Raw genomic sequence first — 16483 nt, forward strand, 5'->3', positions numbered from 1 at the left:
ACCCCTGATCTTGTGCTTGATCAGCGGCATCCTGGTTAAAAGGTGGAAAGCAGCAACATTCCACTGAGCTCCACCATGTGTAATGGTGGTAATGCCATCTACAAAGTCTAGAAAATCCCATTTCTGTTCACTCAATTAATCTCAAGGGGCTCCCCAGGTAACCCAGAAGTTTGGGAGAGGGAGGACCTCCTCTAATACCAGGGCATCTGGCAAGAGACTGAGGACAAAGGAAGGCACTCCCTCCTGCAGGTGAGGTATGCCAGAGGGCCCAAGTGTGGCATAATGGGCAGCTCGGTACGGAAGGTCACAAGCTCAGGACCCGTAAGAGCCTCTATTTCCAAGAGAGCTCAGTATGTAGGAAGCAACTGCGATTCTCATGGTGCATGGAGCAGTGCCAAGGAGGGCAGTTTCTGGCATCAGAAGCTCGAGAGCAATTTAAGGACCTCATGGGGCATGAAAGGAAGCTGTTAAAGCCCCTTCAGCAAAGGAGTCTGAGGGCACTAATGGGACTCCTGTTGCTTTACAATGTGGACAGATTCCAGAGCCTTTTGTTGAAATGAACCCATTCAAGGTGGGCCAGCTTGCAAATAACAGCATCAATGAAATTAAGTAAAACTTGTAACTGGGGAATATGTTGCTCCAGACCCCAAAGAGGACTAAAAGATACTTGTGTTAATGTGGGTGCTGAGAAGGTCAACGGCTATTAACAGCGTCAGGAATGGAATGGGCCTTGGTTTACCAAATAATTTTCAGGAATTTAACAGAGGTGGCAGGTCCTTGCACTATGTGTGGGGACTCCTTTTTGTGAGCTCCTTTTTCAGTATTTCTATGTCCTGAATGAGTGTGTCAAATGTATCTTCTCAGAGGAAGAAGTCATCAATGTAACATCACAGCTGTCCTCTTAGAGAAATTTGAATGCGGTTAAGATACTAACTGCAGAGACTGTGAGTGGCGACAGGGCTGCTGAGGCACCCCAGGGGTAACTACGGCTGAGAGGCTGTTGAAATGGGCACTGAATAGAACATATTAGCAAAATATGTGTCAATTGCTGATTAGATGGAGTAATTTCAATAATATTGGGTGTTGGGTATGGGGGCCTCAATCCAGAGAATTAAGGCTACAGTAATCCACCATGAGGGGCCATTCATTCTTCCAGGTTTAAGAGGCCAAATTGGGTTGTTAAATACAGATGTAGTGAGGATAATCACCCTTTCACACATTAGGTTTTATATAATAAGTTTCAATTCTTGAAGGCCTTGTTTTAATTTACATTTGCCCTATTAACTATTTTAACTAAAGTTTCTGCAGGGTCCAATTTTGTTAAGCCAAGTTGTTAACTGCCAAAGACTTAATTTAATTTTAATTTATTACTCACTGATTCCACTATGGGATATTTTAAGGCAATGGGTACTACAACCATGGGGAATTTAGGCAAGATGATAGTTAAGCTGAGGCACACCTGTTTAGTCTCTACTTAATACTCAGAAATTCCCCTAATGTTATACTACCTCATTTAAATTTAGTGGCATCCCAGTTATAATTGTAATTTGAGCTGCAATTATTAAGGCCATGAAGGTTTACCAGTTGGCAAACCTCAGCATATGTTCTGGTTAGTTCAGAACTGAAATTGTAGAGGTACAAAAACCAATCAGAGCCATTTTATCTTTTTATTGCATAAATTCTTTTAGGAAATTATGAAATTATAATTGGACCAAACTCTGGATCTTTGTTTTAGGGGGTTTATATTATTTTATATTATTTCCTTCCTACCTTATAAAATATAATACATATTTTATATATTGTTTGCTTCCCTGTGTCCAGCATTCTTTCTTTACTCCTCCCCCCATCACTGAATATACTTCAGGAGTGCGGGTCCTTTTTATCCTGCTCGTATTTGTAAATTTCTTCCTCCAGAGAGCCTCAAATCACTATCACCAGGAGTAGGGGTCTCCCCTTCCTCCCAAAACAATGGTTGTTTTAAGGGTTTAAGGACCCCAGGGTTAAGGTGGACTTTCAATTAGCCACTTCACTGTGCCACAGGATGACCCTGAAGATCAATATTGTTAAAACAGAGGCACACGCAGCAGAGTGGTGCAGTGGAAACATGCCAGGCCCACAGCCCAGAGGTGGGTGGACTGAAACTGTCTTTGGCAACAGTCCCACCTTTTCTACAACGAAGGTTTTTTTATTCCTCTTTCTGTATAAACTCCTTCAGAATCTTATGGATTTCTAACACATAAAAGTTTCGGCTTTCAGTTTTGGTCTCTGTCCTCTCACAATGTGTACATCCTGGGTGGTAACAGGGGAAGTACAGGAGCCCAATGGCCCACCTTATAGACAGCTGCCTCTTCTGACAGGGAGGGCCAGTCAATCGCCCCAGGTGAGGATCTAGACTCAGGAAGGTCATTTTGTCTATGGCCTGGGTGGGAGCCAACAAGCCCTGCCATTACAAGATTATCCCTTTGTCTTGCTGATAAGCATCAGTGCTAAGCAAAGCCCAGGTGCCCTAGCTAGGAGTTCTGCATGAGGACAGCAGTTGAGTTACCTTCTCCAGTGGAAGGGGCTGGTAACAATGCTCCTTCCTCCTTTCTTCTTTCATCAGCCCCTGCACCATGGGCTACCATGGATGTACAACTCGATACCCTGGGAGGTCAGCAGAGCATGCTCAACAGCAGCAAGGGAAGCAACAGCACAGGAATAGGCAAGGCCACTACTCCTGCCTGAACAATTCTCATTAGGCAACCAGAGTGCCATGTTAAATTCTTCCTGGAGCAGTGGTCTCCTTCCTTTCCACAAACTTCACAAAGGGCCAGACCTGTCCCAGGCGGGGGGGAGGAGGCATAATCACACATATCACCTGTATGGCTGCCCCAAGCAGCCAGTGACAGTTAACAGAATAGATACAGTAACAAGAGAGATCTGGCCTGACTCTTGGTAAGGTAAACTCAGCCACCAACTGATTAGGGAGCTGTGCTGTTGCTGCCTTTACAGGAGGGAGCTTCAGAAACCACCTACAAACACAGGCCAAACCTGAGAGCACAGCATACCATGGTATGGCCAATAAAAACATTCTCATGTTGGGGACGAGAGCCTTCTAGAGTGGGAAGAGATAACAACTGACAAAGACAACACAGAATTATGTAGGCCAAAGCATAAGCCCATCAGCAATTGGCAGTTGGGTCACAGGTGGCCTTTGCCATATCACAGAACCCATTAATTAGCCAACAGCAGTTAATTAAAGCTCACCAGGTGCCCTTGGTCATTGTTGGACCATCCCGTTCATGATGCCAGTTGTTTTAATTGCCTCCTCTTCACCCCATTGGTGAGGGAGGAATTCCCACCCTCAAGTTATGGGATGGCTGGAACACACTCAACACCTAACAGATGAGATTGACAGCAGTTTATTAGTCACGTATACTCACAGCCCAGGAGAGCAGGACAATGCCTGAGGCAAAGCCACACGGGATTTCACTTGGAAATAAGTGAACAGCCAGGGGCTATGGGAGGCAGGCTTTGTACTATCAAGAGAGCGGGATGCCCTGGCTCCTGTGGGAGGATGTGATTGGCTTGTTTGAATAACTCCCAAGGGAGGCAGGAAACTGAAATGCACTACTCAGCGATGAGCAAGAACTGTGCCTGGTCCTCTCGATAAGCAAGGCTGTTTGGCTCAGAGACCTCATTTGCAGGGGCAGAATGGGGAGGAGAACTTTCAGTTCCTCCATCATAAGGAGACGTGCCTGACAAGAAATGCTGAAAGTCCTGCACAACGAAGTCAAAGTACACTAGACGTAACTCAAATCCAAAGGAAGAAGTAAAGAACACTGGTAAAGCAAACTACATAGATAAATACAAAAGTCAGGAACTTGATGATACTAAGTGTTCCCTATCTCCATCTTTATGATTCCTTAATGTTCTATACATTTTTCTTATTTTTTTCATTCAAGGCCTTGCTATTGTAAGTGGTTTAAATTGTTTGAATTGTGTTTTCTAAAGATTACTGGTACTTAAAAAGGTAATAATACATTGTATACATCAATCTTGTATTTAGCCAACTTGCTACACACTCACACTATTTTTAATCATCTGTCTGTAGATAACCTTATTTTTTTCATAGGACAACCACAGCATCCATAATCAATTTGGCTTCCAATGTTTGTAACTTTTATTAACTTCATGTTTTATCTCATTACTTTAGTTAGGGTCCCCAGAACAGTATTAAATACCAGTGATCAAAGTCAAAAAACTGACTTTTCTCTGATTTGAAGGGGAATGATATTTGACACAGGCTCCAGTCAGTTGCCCTTTCTAAGTCTGAGGAAGTTTCCTCCTATCCTATTTTAATAGATGTTTTTATCAAAAATAGAGCTGATTTTTCATCAGTTGTTCCTACATTTGTTAGGATGATGAGGGTATTTATTCTTTAAAGTATTAATGAGGTAAATTACAACCAAATACATGCTAATGTTAAATCAAGTGGGTTGTTTTAAAGTCATTACTGGGTACAATTTCCTAACACCTTGTTTAGAATTCCTAATTTTGTAACTATCCTTTCTTGTTCTTACCTTGTAAGATTTTTTAATCAACATTATACTGGTTTCATAGTAAATTCTGGGGAGTGTTCCTTAACTTACCTGAATCTCTAGAAGAACTTGTATGACATTAAAATGATCTGATTCTTAAAGATTTGATAGAAGTTGCCTAGAAAACAATCTCATAATTTGTTTTCTTTCTTGAAAGATTTTTAACAACTGAGTCAATTACCACAATGATTTTGAAATTATTCTGACATTGTATTGCTTTTCTTCTGTTTTGGCAAATTCTATTTTCCTAGAAATTTTTTCATTCTAAGTTTTCAAATTTATTAGCATGCGGTTGTTCATAATGTTCTCATATAAATTGTTAAAATATGTACTGACATTGCAGTTATGTTCTTTTTTTCTATTCCTAGTATTTTATAATCTATTATGAAACATTTTTAAACATAAATGAAACTAAGGATAATAGTATAAAGAATGCTCATGTACCCCTCATCTGCTTTCAATAATTATCCATATTTTGTAACCTGTGTTTCATATATCAATTCTCACACACACACACACACACACACACACACACACACACACACAGACACACATGAATGGTAGGGGAAACATTATAGCAAATTTCGTACAATTCAGTCATTTATCCTAAATATCCCAGCACACATGAGAGAATGATATTTATTAAAATTGGTACATTATTAATTATAGATTTTTCAATGCATTTAATTGTTACTGCATGCTGAACTCTATATCCTTTCATTGTTCTAAAATTATTATTTGTGTTTCAAATTTTCTAAGTTTTTATTAAAGAATTTTATGCTTCGGCCGGGCACAGTGGCTCACGTCTGTAATCCTAGCACTCTGGGAGGCCGAGGCAGGTGGATCGCTCAAGGTCAGGAGTTCGAGACCAGCCTGAGCAAGAGTGAGACCCCGTCTCTACTAAAAAAATAGAAAGAAATTATCTGGCCAACTAAAAATAAATATAGAAAAAATTAGCCAGGCATGGTGGTGCATGCCTGTAGTCCCAGCTACTCGGGAGGCTGAGGCAGAACGATCACTTGAGCCCAGGAGTTTGAGGTTGCTGTGAGCTAGGCTAACGCCACAGCACTCTAGCCCGGGCAACAGAGTGAGACTCTGTCTCAAAAAAAAAAAAAAAAAAAAAAAAGATCTAATTGTTATTTCTTCCTTTGGTGATGAAACATCTGTCATTACATAGTGACCATTTTTATCCCAGTAGAGATTCTTGTCTTAAACTGATTTTGTCTGAAATCCATTTAGATAGTCTAATTCTATTTTCTTTAGTATTTGACTCCGTATATTTACTCCTTTTAAATTCTGGTGTTTCATGTTTAAATGTTTTAGGTATAACTCACAAAAAGCCTATAGCTAGCTTTTTAAAAATCCAACTTGATTATCTCTGTCTTTTATCAGGAGAATTTAGTCCACTTTCACTTACTGTAATTACTAAAATATAGAGTTATTTCTTTTTTTTTTTTCTTTGTGGCTTTTGTATGTTCTATACTTACTATCCTTTACTCCCTGCTGCTTTGTTACCATTTTGGGGTCTGATTCAATTTTTCCTTTTTTTTAAAATGATTGTTTTTTATTTTCTATTTTCTCCGCTTTACAAGTTTGAAAGTTATAGTTACTGTGCTGCATATTTTGGTATTTACCCATTAAATTCCCACTATGCATATTTAAGTTAACATGCCTTCAGAAAAATAAAAGGATTTTAGAACAGAAGTCTAATTAACCACAAATTGAGTTACATGTTGTTTTCCAGTATTTTGTTTTTGCCCTTTTTATTTCCAACCAGTATTACTTTACGTTTTAGATTTACCTACATCCTTACCCCCACACTATTTCTCCCCATTTTCCCCCAGCTGAATAAATTATGTCTCTATGTATCAAGTGCCACTTTTTCTTATACTCCAAAACAATCTAACAAATCCTATTTGGGGAATGCCTTCAAAATATATCCAGAAACCATATATTTCATATAACCTCCATAACTCCCAAGCTAGTGTAAGCCGCCTCACCCAGCAGTGATGGACCACTGCTGCCCCCCCCCCCACTACCTCCCTCAGTGACATTTTCTCTTTACAGCAGATCCTGTCACTTCTTTGCTCAAAATCTCCAATGCCTGGAATATTCAGAGATCACATGGCTCATATACTCCCCTCACTTCACTAAAATTTGTGTTCTGATTTTGACCCCAAAAGGGTCTTTCTAAAAACATTTGCTAAAATATCATACCAATTTTACTCTCCTCCAAAACAAAAATATAATCATAATAGCAGGATCATTATATGTCCACAGCTCATAGACACAATTGTTATGAAATTAATAAACTATTTAATACCTCAATCAATAAATGATATTCAATTAAAATGATAATTAAAAGAAGAAAACTACTAGGGAAAGAATAAAAGATCTAAAATGAGATAGGCAAGAATTAGATTTTTGTAAACTCTAAGAATGTTAAATTAGCCTAAAAAATTCAAGCAAAAACCCAAGCTCATTCAGCTGTGAGAGCATTACCCACAAGTGTGTTTTATGTACCAAAGGAAAACAAGCCAGTTATTCCAGGACACTTTGAAAGTGGTGCCTCTAAAAAAAAAAAAAATTCCTAAAAAAACCTCAAAGGGCCAACAACTGAATGGACCAGATCTAACATCACTTGGCTTACAGCTGTTACTAACTCACCCGGGTGGCTCTGGCATGGGGACTCTTCCTCTACTATCCATGGCTCCTCTCCTTGTTCCAACTTGAAGACCACCTCTGGCTTGGTAATGCAACACCCTGTGAATGGAAATGACTCAGGACTTGGGCCAGACTTATGGGTTTCAGAGCCTCTGAAGAAAAAAGGTGCAGCTTCGGGAGCTGTACAACAACAGGGCCATTTAAACTTTTCACTGGGAGAGGGGGAAAAATGTTTATAGTGACCAAAAGGGATCAAATCACATAATAGCTACAGCCCAAGGGTCATGTTTGAACCCTAAATTTCAACGCTAAAGATCATTAATCTCTCCAAAGATCACATGTATCAGCAGCCAAAAAAGAAATAAATGCTATTTGGAATTACATAAAACACAATCCTCACCCACTGAGACGAGGTGGCTGTAGTTCTCCAGCATCACATCCCTGTACAGGTTCCTCTGAGCAGGGTCCAGGTGCTGCCACTCCTCCTGGGTGAAGCTCACGGTCACATCCTTGAATGACACTAATACCTAAAAAAGTATATAATGACACTAATACCTAAAAAAGTATATTTGTGTTCATTTTACAGTGACCCGAACAGATGGCATGCAATGTTTGGGATCTAATACCTTGTCATAGTCACTGCTGACACCTAAAGAGAAAAGGTCACACAGTTTCCCTGCTCTGTGCTTTATGTGGCATTATATGTTGTAGGAGAACAAATCACAGAAGCAGCCTAACCATGTATTAATATCTTGATTCACAAAAAAAAAAAAAAAAAAAATCTGAGGTTCCCCAATGTGTCTGGAACTGCCTTTCTGGGGACATAAAAATGAATTTTTAAAAACCTTACTCATCATATCATTGAGAGACATATTTAAAAATATATTCCTGCAATAAGGTTTTGCAGAAGAAATGCTAGAAGAATCTAAAAGACAGTGGTTGTACAGAGAAGTGTCAAATTCTATTTTGTATATGAGACTGAGCCACCTTAAGGAAGTAAAGCTTTGAGTCCAGACAAATCTGTCACGTGTTCTTATGACTAAGGACCAATAACAAAGCAAACGCCTAGAGGCACTGAAAACACATAGCAAGTCAGTGGAACTACAGATAGACAGTTTGTTGGAGAAAGGACTGAGCTATAATTAAGATACAGATCCATAAGCAAAATCAGGAGCAAGATTTTAAGTAATTGAGGACTAACTCCTTCTCCAAAATGTTTTATCATAAGTTACATACAGATATGCTAGTTATTTTCTCTTGACATGCTGATTTTCTTAAGTACTCCTTAAGGCTGCGGTCCCCAACCCCAGGGCCACAGACCAGTATGTGGCCTGTGAGCAACAGGAGGTTAGCAGCCTGGAGGGAAGCTTCTGTATTTACAGCCTGCTCCCCATCACTGTCATCACCGCATAAGCTCCACCTCCTGCCTCCTGTCAGATCAGGATTCTCCTAGGAGCTCAAACTGGACTGTAAACTGTGCATGTGAGAGATCTAGGTTGTGCACTCCTTATGATGTGAGGTGGAGCTGGGGCAGTGATGCTGGCGCTGGGAAGCAGCTGCAAATACAGATTATCATTAGCAGAGGTTTGTCTGCACAATAAATGTGCTTGAATCCTTCCCAAAGGATTCTCCCCACTCTCCCTTCCCCAGGGCCATGGAAAAACCATCTTCCATGAAACTGGTCCCTTGTGCCAAAAATGTTGGGGACTGCTGCCCTAAGGTATATACTGGCCACTTCAAGATCACAACTGCATTATGGAGGAGCCAAAGAAAAGGTAAAGTAAGCCCTGGAGGTATATGTCCATATTTGCATTTTCCAGGGAATGATGGAAAGAGTGGAGAATGGCTTAAGAGGAAACTCAGGGCAAAAACCAGAGGGCAAGATGACCACCTATAGAAAGGTGCTAACAATGGGCAGCAGTAGGAAACCAGCCTGCACCATTTTGTACAGACTGTGAGCTAAGAATAATCTTTGTTTTTTACATTTGTTTGTTTGTTTGTTTTAGCCAGGCTAGAATGCAGTGGCGTGATCATAGTTCACTGCACCCTCAAACTCCTGGGTTCCTGCAATCCTCCTGCCTCAGCCATGCCCAGCTAATTTTTCTATTTTTTTGTAGAGACAGGGTTTTGCTCTTGCTCAGGCTGGTCTCGAACTCCTGGCCGCAGCCTCCCAAAGTGCTAGCATCATAGGCATGAGCCACTGCGCTACATTTTCAAATGGCTGACAAAAAAATCAAAAGAATGTTTTGTGACATACTATATATGTAACAATTATTTGAAAATTTGAATTTCAGTGTCCATAAACACAATTTTATTAGAACACAAGCATGCCTGTTTGTGTACTGTCTACAGGTGCTTTCATGATACAACAGCAGGGGTGAGTAGTTGCCACAGACCATATGTGGCACTCTCACTGCTGCCGGGCACACTACAAATCACAGATAAGGATGCACTTATAACCTCACTGCATTGCGAGTGCTGGGCCTAAAGCCATACTGTGATGTTTTATTTTTTATTACTGTTTTATTTTTATTTACTGTGATGTTTTTATTTTTTATTATCGTGTCAAAACAAGAAAAATAGACTTTGAATATCACATTTTTAAGGCACAATGGAGTGTAGACTATTTTCTTATCTATTTAGATAGCAAAGTATTATGTTTATTATGCAATGACACCATAACTGTGCTGCAAAAAACAACATATGGGTTGATATTACCATACTAAGCATTTAACACTATTTCCAACTCTCAGGAAAGTACCAGTCAGAAAAATTAGAAAATCTGAAACACAATATTTCATCACAGCAGAATTTCTGAATGGTTTATTTGTTAGCCAAGCAAGGAAAGCCACTTACCAATGGTGAGTTAATTAAATTACAGTTGATTAAAATAGCTAAATAAATGAGTCCAGAAAAAAATAAACTTGTTTAGGACAATTAGCCTCTCAGTGAGGAAAGCTGCTCAAAGGGTTGAAGACACCGGAAGCAACATCAATAGTTCAAAAACAAAGCATATGACCAAGTGGTTTTCCTCAATTCTTAATGAGTCAAAAGATGTTACTAATACTGTTCACTTGCTATCGTTTATTCTGAGTGTTAATAGTGAGCCTGATGCAATTGGAATTAGTCCCTATAACTAGTCTGCATGGAACTAAAGAAAGAATATTTTCAAACAAGTTGAAAAAACATTAATTCAGTAAATCCTGAAGCAGAATCTATAAGGTGTCACAAATAATGGTAATGAAAATATGTGCAGAACATTTTAGTGGGACAAATTTATAAAGTCTATGAAAATGTAAGGTGTCTAAAGCCTGATTATTCATTGTATTATTCATCAATAGGCACTTTGCAGAAAATCTTTGAACCTCACGTGTAATTGAACCAGCAGTGGCAATGGTGAGCTTCATTCATTCTCATGGACTTAACTATCATCATTTCCATGAAATATAGTCAGAAATAGAAGATGAATATCTTGACTTGTCTTTCCATACAATAGTCCAGTGGCTTAACAATAGTAAAATTTTATTGTGACATTTTTTAGCTTGGGGTTGAAATTCAAAATTTTCTGAATGAGAATGTCCTTCAACATCTATTATATCAAACGCTGAACAGTTCTAATTATCTTTTGCTGAAGACTTAATTATGTCTCTTACTGAATTCAACCTAAAATTACTAAGCAAAACAACACTTATACAAAGCTTATACTATGATAAATTCATTTCAACAACTAACATTATTAGAAACATAATTAAGGTCAAGCAGCATATCTCATGCTGTCAAAAGTTAAAAGATAGAAGTGAGATATCCATTTCCAAATTACAGTGGATGTATTTTCCAAGCCTCAACTACAATTCCAGCAGAATTTTCTGGACCTCGATGCAAATCATATGATACTTCCATATTTTAAAATCCATTTAACTGTACAATTAAGGAGATTCCACCTAACCTTCAGTTGGAAGTGATTAATCTGCAATGTAATGACATGCTAAAAGCCAAAAAACCAAAAGAAGAATCAGAAATAATTCTATAAATGACTTACAAGTAAGGAATATGCTCAATTAAAATCATATGCTTGTCACTAGAACTACCATACAACCCAGGAATCCTTCTTCTGGATATATACCCAAAGGAGATGAAATTACCACCTCATGAAGTTATCTGTACTCCCCTGTTCATTACAGCATTATTCACAATAGCCAAGATACAGAAACAACCTAAATGTCCACCGATGGACAAATAAAGAAAATGTGGAATACATACACGATGGAATATTATTCAGCCTTTAAAAAGGAGATCCTGCCATTTGCCACAACACAGATGGACCTAGAAGATATCATACTAAGTGAAATAAGCAGATACAGAAAGAAAAATATTACATGATCTCACCTATATAAGGAATATATATATATTTTTAAAGCTTAAATACACAGATATAGAGAATAACACAGTGGTTACCACAGGTCAGGGTTCTGGAAGGAGGAGGAAATGGGGAGATGTAGATGAAAGAACACAAAATAGCACATACACAGGATGAACACGTTTAGAGATCTAACATACAAGTTAATAAAAAGGGATTTTTGCTAAATAAGTATATTTTACCTGCTCTGTCACACAAAAAAGTAACTATGTGAGATGGTAGATATGCTAATCTGCTTCACTACAGCAATCATTTTACCACCTATATGTATACCCATAACATCATGTTGTAAACCTTGAATATATACAATAAAATATATTTTAAAAAATAAAATAAAATCAATCATATGCTGTGGACTGGCATCAGTAATTGGTAGTACCAATCTGCGTGAAACATTTTTTCAAAGATAAACTATGTAAAAGCTCATTGCAGTTCAACATTACCAGATGACAATCTACAACAGATTTTGATGATAGGGAATACTAACGAAAAATCCAAATTAAGCAAAATGTGAACCACTCCAAAGGAATTCCACTGTTCTCATTAGTAGACCTGTGTTATAAAACATTATATACAATCATTATTATATTTTGAATCTCACCACTAAAAAATTGGTGGAAGTTTTGCTTTGTCTCTTGCTCATCAAGTCCTACATAATACCTTTGATTTTATTTTTTGGCACAAAGCCTAAAATATTTCCTATCTGGCTCTTTACAAAAAATGTTTGCTAACACCTAGAAAGAAGAATTGATCCAACAAAATAAGACATTAAGAGATTTTCATCCCACATTCATGGTGCAAAAACAAAGATGGAGAAACTGCCTCCCAGGGTTTCTTTACAAGCATCCAGGTAAATCCAGGTGCCATGTGCAAAGACTGGGAAGTGGAATGAAAGAGGCTGGGCAGAAGGTAAGAGTTAAAGAGGTCTCGGACATGTTGTGTTTTAAGTGCGCAACAGGCAGGCAGGGATCTCCAGGAGGCAGCTGACATGTGGTTCTGTAGCTCAGGAGGAAAAGCCCAAGACAAAGATGAGGACTGGGAAGTCACTGGTATCTTGGTGGCTGCTGAAACCAGCAGTGAGTCAGATGCTCCCCAGGAGAGAGACCAAGGAGGCAAAAGGACAAAGGACAAGGACAGGATCTGAGGGGACCCCATATGGGAGCCTAGAGAGGAACAAGCCAAGAAGAATGAGAATAAAATTCTCTGAGCATAAAAATAAAATTAGCGACCTACACTACATATATAAGTTCTTCACTTATGAAAAATGAACTGGCAATAAAACAGCAGTGATATTTTAGGAAAACCAAGGATATAACAGTAAAAACTAAGATTAAGAAACAACTGAAGGCCGGGTGTGGTGGCTCACACCTGTAATCCTAGCACTTTGGGAGGCCGAGGAGGAAGGATCCTTTGAGCTCAGGAATTTGAGACCAGCCTGAGCAAGAGTGAGACCCTTTCTCTACTAAAAATAGAAAGAAATTATCTGGACAACTAAAAATATATACAGAAAAAATTAGCCAGGCATGGTGACACATGCCTGTAGTCCCAGCCACTTGGGAGGCTGAGGCAGAAGGATTGCTTGAGCCCAGGAGTTTGAGGTTGCTGTGAGCTAGGCTGACACCATGGCACTCTAGCCCTGGCAACAAAGCGAGACTGTGTCTCAAAAAAAAAAAAAAAAAAAAAAATTTGACTACTGAATTGCAAAAACCAAAATCAAGACTCTCAACTGAAGGCATAAAATAGAATAGATATACAATAAGTCCTCATTTAATGTTGTCAATAGGTTCCTAGAAACTAAAACTTTAAGCAAAATGACATATTTTGTGATTTTACCATGAGCTAATTGATATAAACAAGAGTTAAGTTCCCATAGCATATTTCTAGTCACAAAAACATCACCAAACTTCTAAATAAAGACCCAAAACACTTATAATATTACACATTGAAACAAGTGTAAGCCATACATACATTTAAGATTAATAAAAGCAAGAAAGATAATTATTCACCCCAGCACTCATAGTGGTAATGGGTTAAGGAATAAATTATGTACAAAGCAAAAATTGTCAGGAGCACCTCCTCCCCCACACAGTTCAAAAATAATGACCAATATGATAAGTATGCTGAGCGCTTTCGTACCTCATTGTTTATTGTCATGCACTGTAAGATTATGGTAGACTTTACAAATTTTTATTTTACAATAATTTGTACTCATTCATTCATTCATTTTCCAACCCACTTATTCCAGTTCAGGGTCTCAGGTGGTCAGAGCCTATCCCAGCAGCTCAGGGCGCAAGGCAGGAAACAACCTCGGACAGGATGCCATTCTGTCAGGCTCACTCACACACCCACCCTCGCTCAGACTGCGACCATGTAGAAACGTCAATTCACCTAACACACACATCCTTGGGATGTGGGAGGAAATAAGAGTACCCAGAGAAAACCCACAGACATGGAGAGAATGTACAAGCCACACAGACAGTGACCCCAGCTAGGAATCAGTTTTTTTTCTCATCAATATTATAATGAAATGACATTGGAGGAAATAACATTGAACAAAATGACAATATTTGAGACCCACTACATATGAAAAAATTGGGCAAAGCTCCTAAAACAAAGAACAAAAGAGAGATTGCCAAGTGTACACAGGAGGTCCGAATCCTCTTTCCTGAAAATCCAAAAGAATAAGAGTTTTCCAGCTTACTTGCCACCAATAAATTAGAAACTGACTTGCTCTCTACTGTCTGCTAGGTGACACCTGCTCAAGAAACCCTAAAAGCCTGTCTGTCAAAGGCTCAGGGAACACAAAGCCTTGATCATGAAAAGGACAATGACTATCCCCACTTAAGAGAAACCAGAGCTGGGGTGCAGTGGCTCACGCCTATAATCCTAACACTCTGGGAGGCAAAGACAGCAGGATTGCTTGAGGCCAGGAATTAGAGACCAGCCTGAAGAGCCAGACCCTGTCTCTACAAAAAATAGAAAAATTAGTGGGCATGGTGTTGTGCACCTGTAATCCCGGGTCCTCTGAAGGGTGAGGCAGGAGGATCGCTTGAGCCCAGGAGTCTGAGGTTGCAGTGAGCTATGATGACACCACTGCACTCTACCCTAGGCAACAGAGCAAGAACCTGTCTCAAAAATAAAAAAAGAGGAACCAGAATCCTGAGAAAAGAAGTCCAAGTTAAGTAATTATTACACAAAGACAATGGTTTTGTCTGATATAACCAGAAGAGCTATCATGTATATATTAAGGATTCCAGGATATTAAACTAAAAAAGATACTTTGAGTCTAAAGATGAGTCTTCATGTTGAAAGAAACGTAATAAAAGAATTTAGAATTAATGAAAAAAAACTTTGGTTTCAGCTGTGACACATAAAGAGCTTAGAAGTTGTCACTCTCATCCTTGTAACAAGAAAAAGCTGGACAAACAGAAAGTCAATGACTTTTCTTGAACCTATCAAGAATTGAGGTCACAAGGCAAATCGCCACCCTGAAATCTGGAGAGACTGGCACATCCAGAGTCACAGCCAAGATCTCCTTACTTGGAGAAGAAGCTGCCAGAGTCATAAGTTGGTAAGAGCACTTAAATGGTAAATCTGAAAATTGCTGAAGGCTGAGTATAGAGAAGTATCATAGTGAGAAATTCCTAGGAACAGCAGTCTTAGAGGGGCTCCCACACTTTCATGGGCTTTCCCTCTAGGAACCTCACCAGGTTCTCAAAGAAAAGATCTAAGAAAGATCCACTCAGAACTAGCAAGAGGAGGGAAACAGTAAACACTGTAAAATATGCTCAGAGCCTTCTCCACAACAAAGGTCTACTCTCTGAAACACAATCCCACCTGAAGGAAGGGAATTCTTATCCCATCCATCTCCAGCCTTTCTGTCTCACTTTAGAGAAGCACATAATCAGCAAGGCTTATGGTTTCAAGGAAATAAAGCAGAAACTCTCAGCCAAGAAAGGAAGTAGGAGGCAAGGAGGGAAAAAGGCTGTACACTGAAGAAGCACTGTGACAATCACAGCCCAAGGACACAGACCCACTGAAAGACTGAGATGTAACCATGAGATCAGAGAATGTTTCCTCTCCTCCACGCTTTACCGCCACATAACAGGGCTCCAGCATAACAGTGGGTTATAGCTAACAGAGCTACAAGACAGAGACTCACTGCAGTGGAGCTCTTAGGGAATCTCAAGGTCAAGAGAAGAAACAAAAAACAAGAGGAAAATTGAAGACGCTGGAACCTACAGCTATAACAAAAATTAAACCCAGCCCGACTCCTAGCCAGAATAATATAAATTCTCACACCTAAGACCTATTTTCTTCAGCTTCTATTACCATGTACATGCCCAAGCTTTCAACAAAAAACTACAAGCCATGCCAATAGGCAGGAAAAAAATATATTCTGAAGAACAGAAGCAATCAGAACCAGATTCAGGCATGACACAGGTGTTGGAATTCCTGAAGGCAAGAGAACTTAAAACAACAATGATTTATATGATAAAGACTCTGTGGAAAAAGTAGACAATATCCAAAAACAGATGGGTAATATAAACAGAGAGATAGAAACTCTAAGGAAAAAAATCAAGAGAAAATGCTAGAAATCAAAAACACAGTAGCAGAAATAAAGAATGCCTTCTAAACAACTGAGGAAAGAACCAGTAAACCTCAAGATGGAACAACAGAAACCTGCCCAAGGGAAATGCAAAGGGCAACAGCACGAAAAAACCAAAACGTCTAAGAACAGTTGAAGAACATCAAAAGGTATTAAGATACACATAATTGGAATACCAAAAGGAGAAGAAATGTCTTAATAATTGCCAAAACA

General features: G+C 39.0%; 1 protein-coding gene across 2 annotated transcripts in view; it reads right to left on the reverse strand.

The window, feature by feature from the left end:
* LOC123649949 (zinc finger protein 33B-like) overlaps window positions 1–16483 on the reverse strand; it is a 32962-nt gene that overhangs the window by 7785 nt on the left and 8694 nt on the right. Inside the window, exons 3-4 of one of the 2 annotated variants that reach the window (XM_045568277.1) lie at window positions 7645–7771; window positions 7248–7343 (exon numbers count right to left, since the gene is read on the reverse strand). In XM_045568277.1, coding sequence (XP_045424233.1) covers window positions 7248–7343; window positions 7645–7771 — 223 coding nt within the window. The remainder of the gene's footprint in view (window positions 1–7247; window positions 7344–7644; window positions 7772–16483) is intronic. The other variant, XM_045568278.1, reaches the window with a different exon arrangement.

This window comes from Lemur catta, chromosome 14 (genome assembly GCF_020740605.2).
Source record: "Lemur catta isolate mLemCat1 chromosome 14, mLemCat1.pri, whole genome shotgun sequence".
NCBI lineage: Eukaryota > Metazoa > Chordata > Mammalia > Primates > Lemuridae > Lemur > Lemur catta.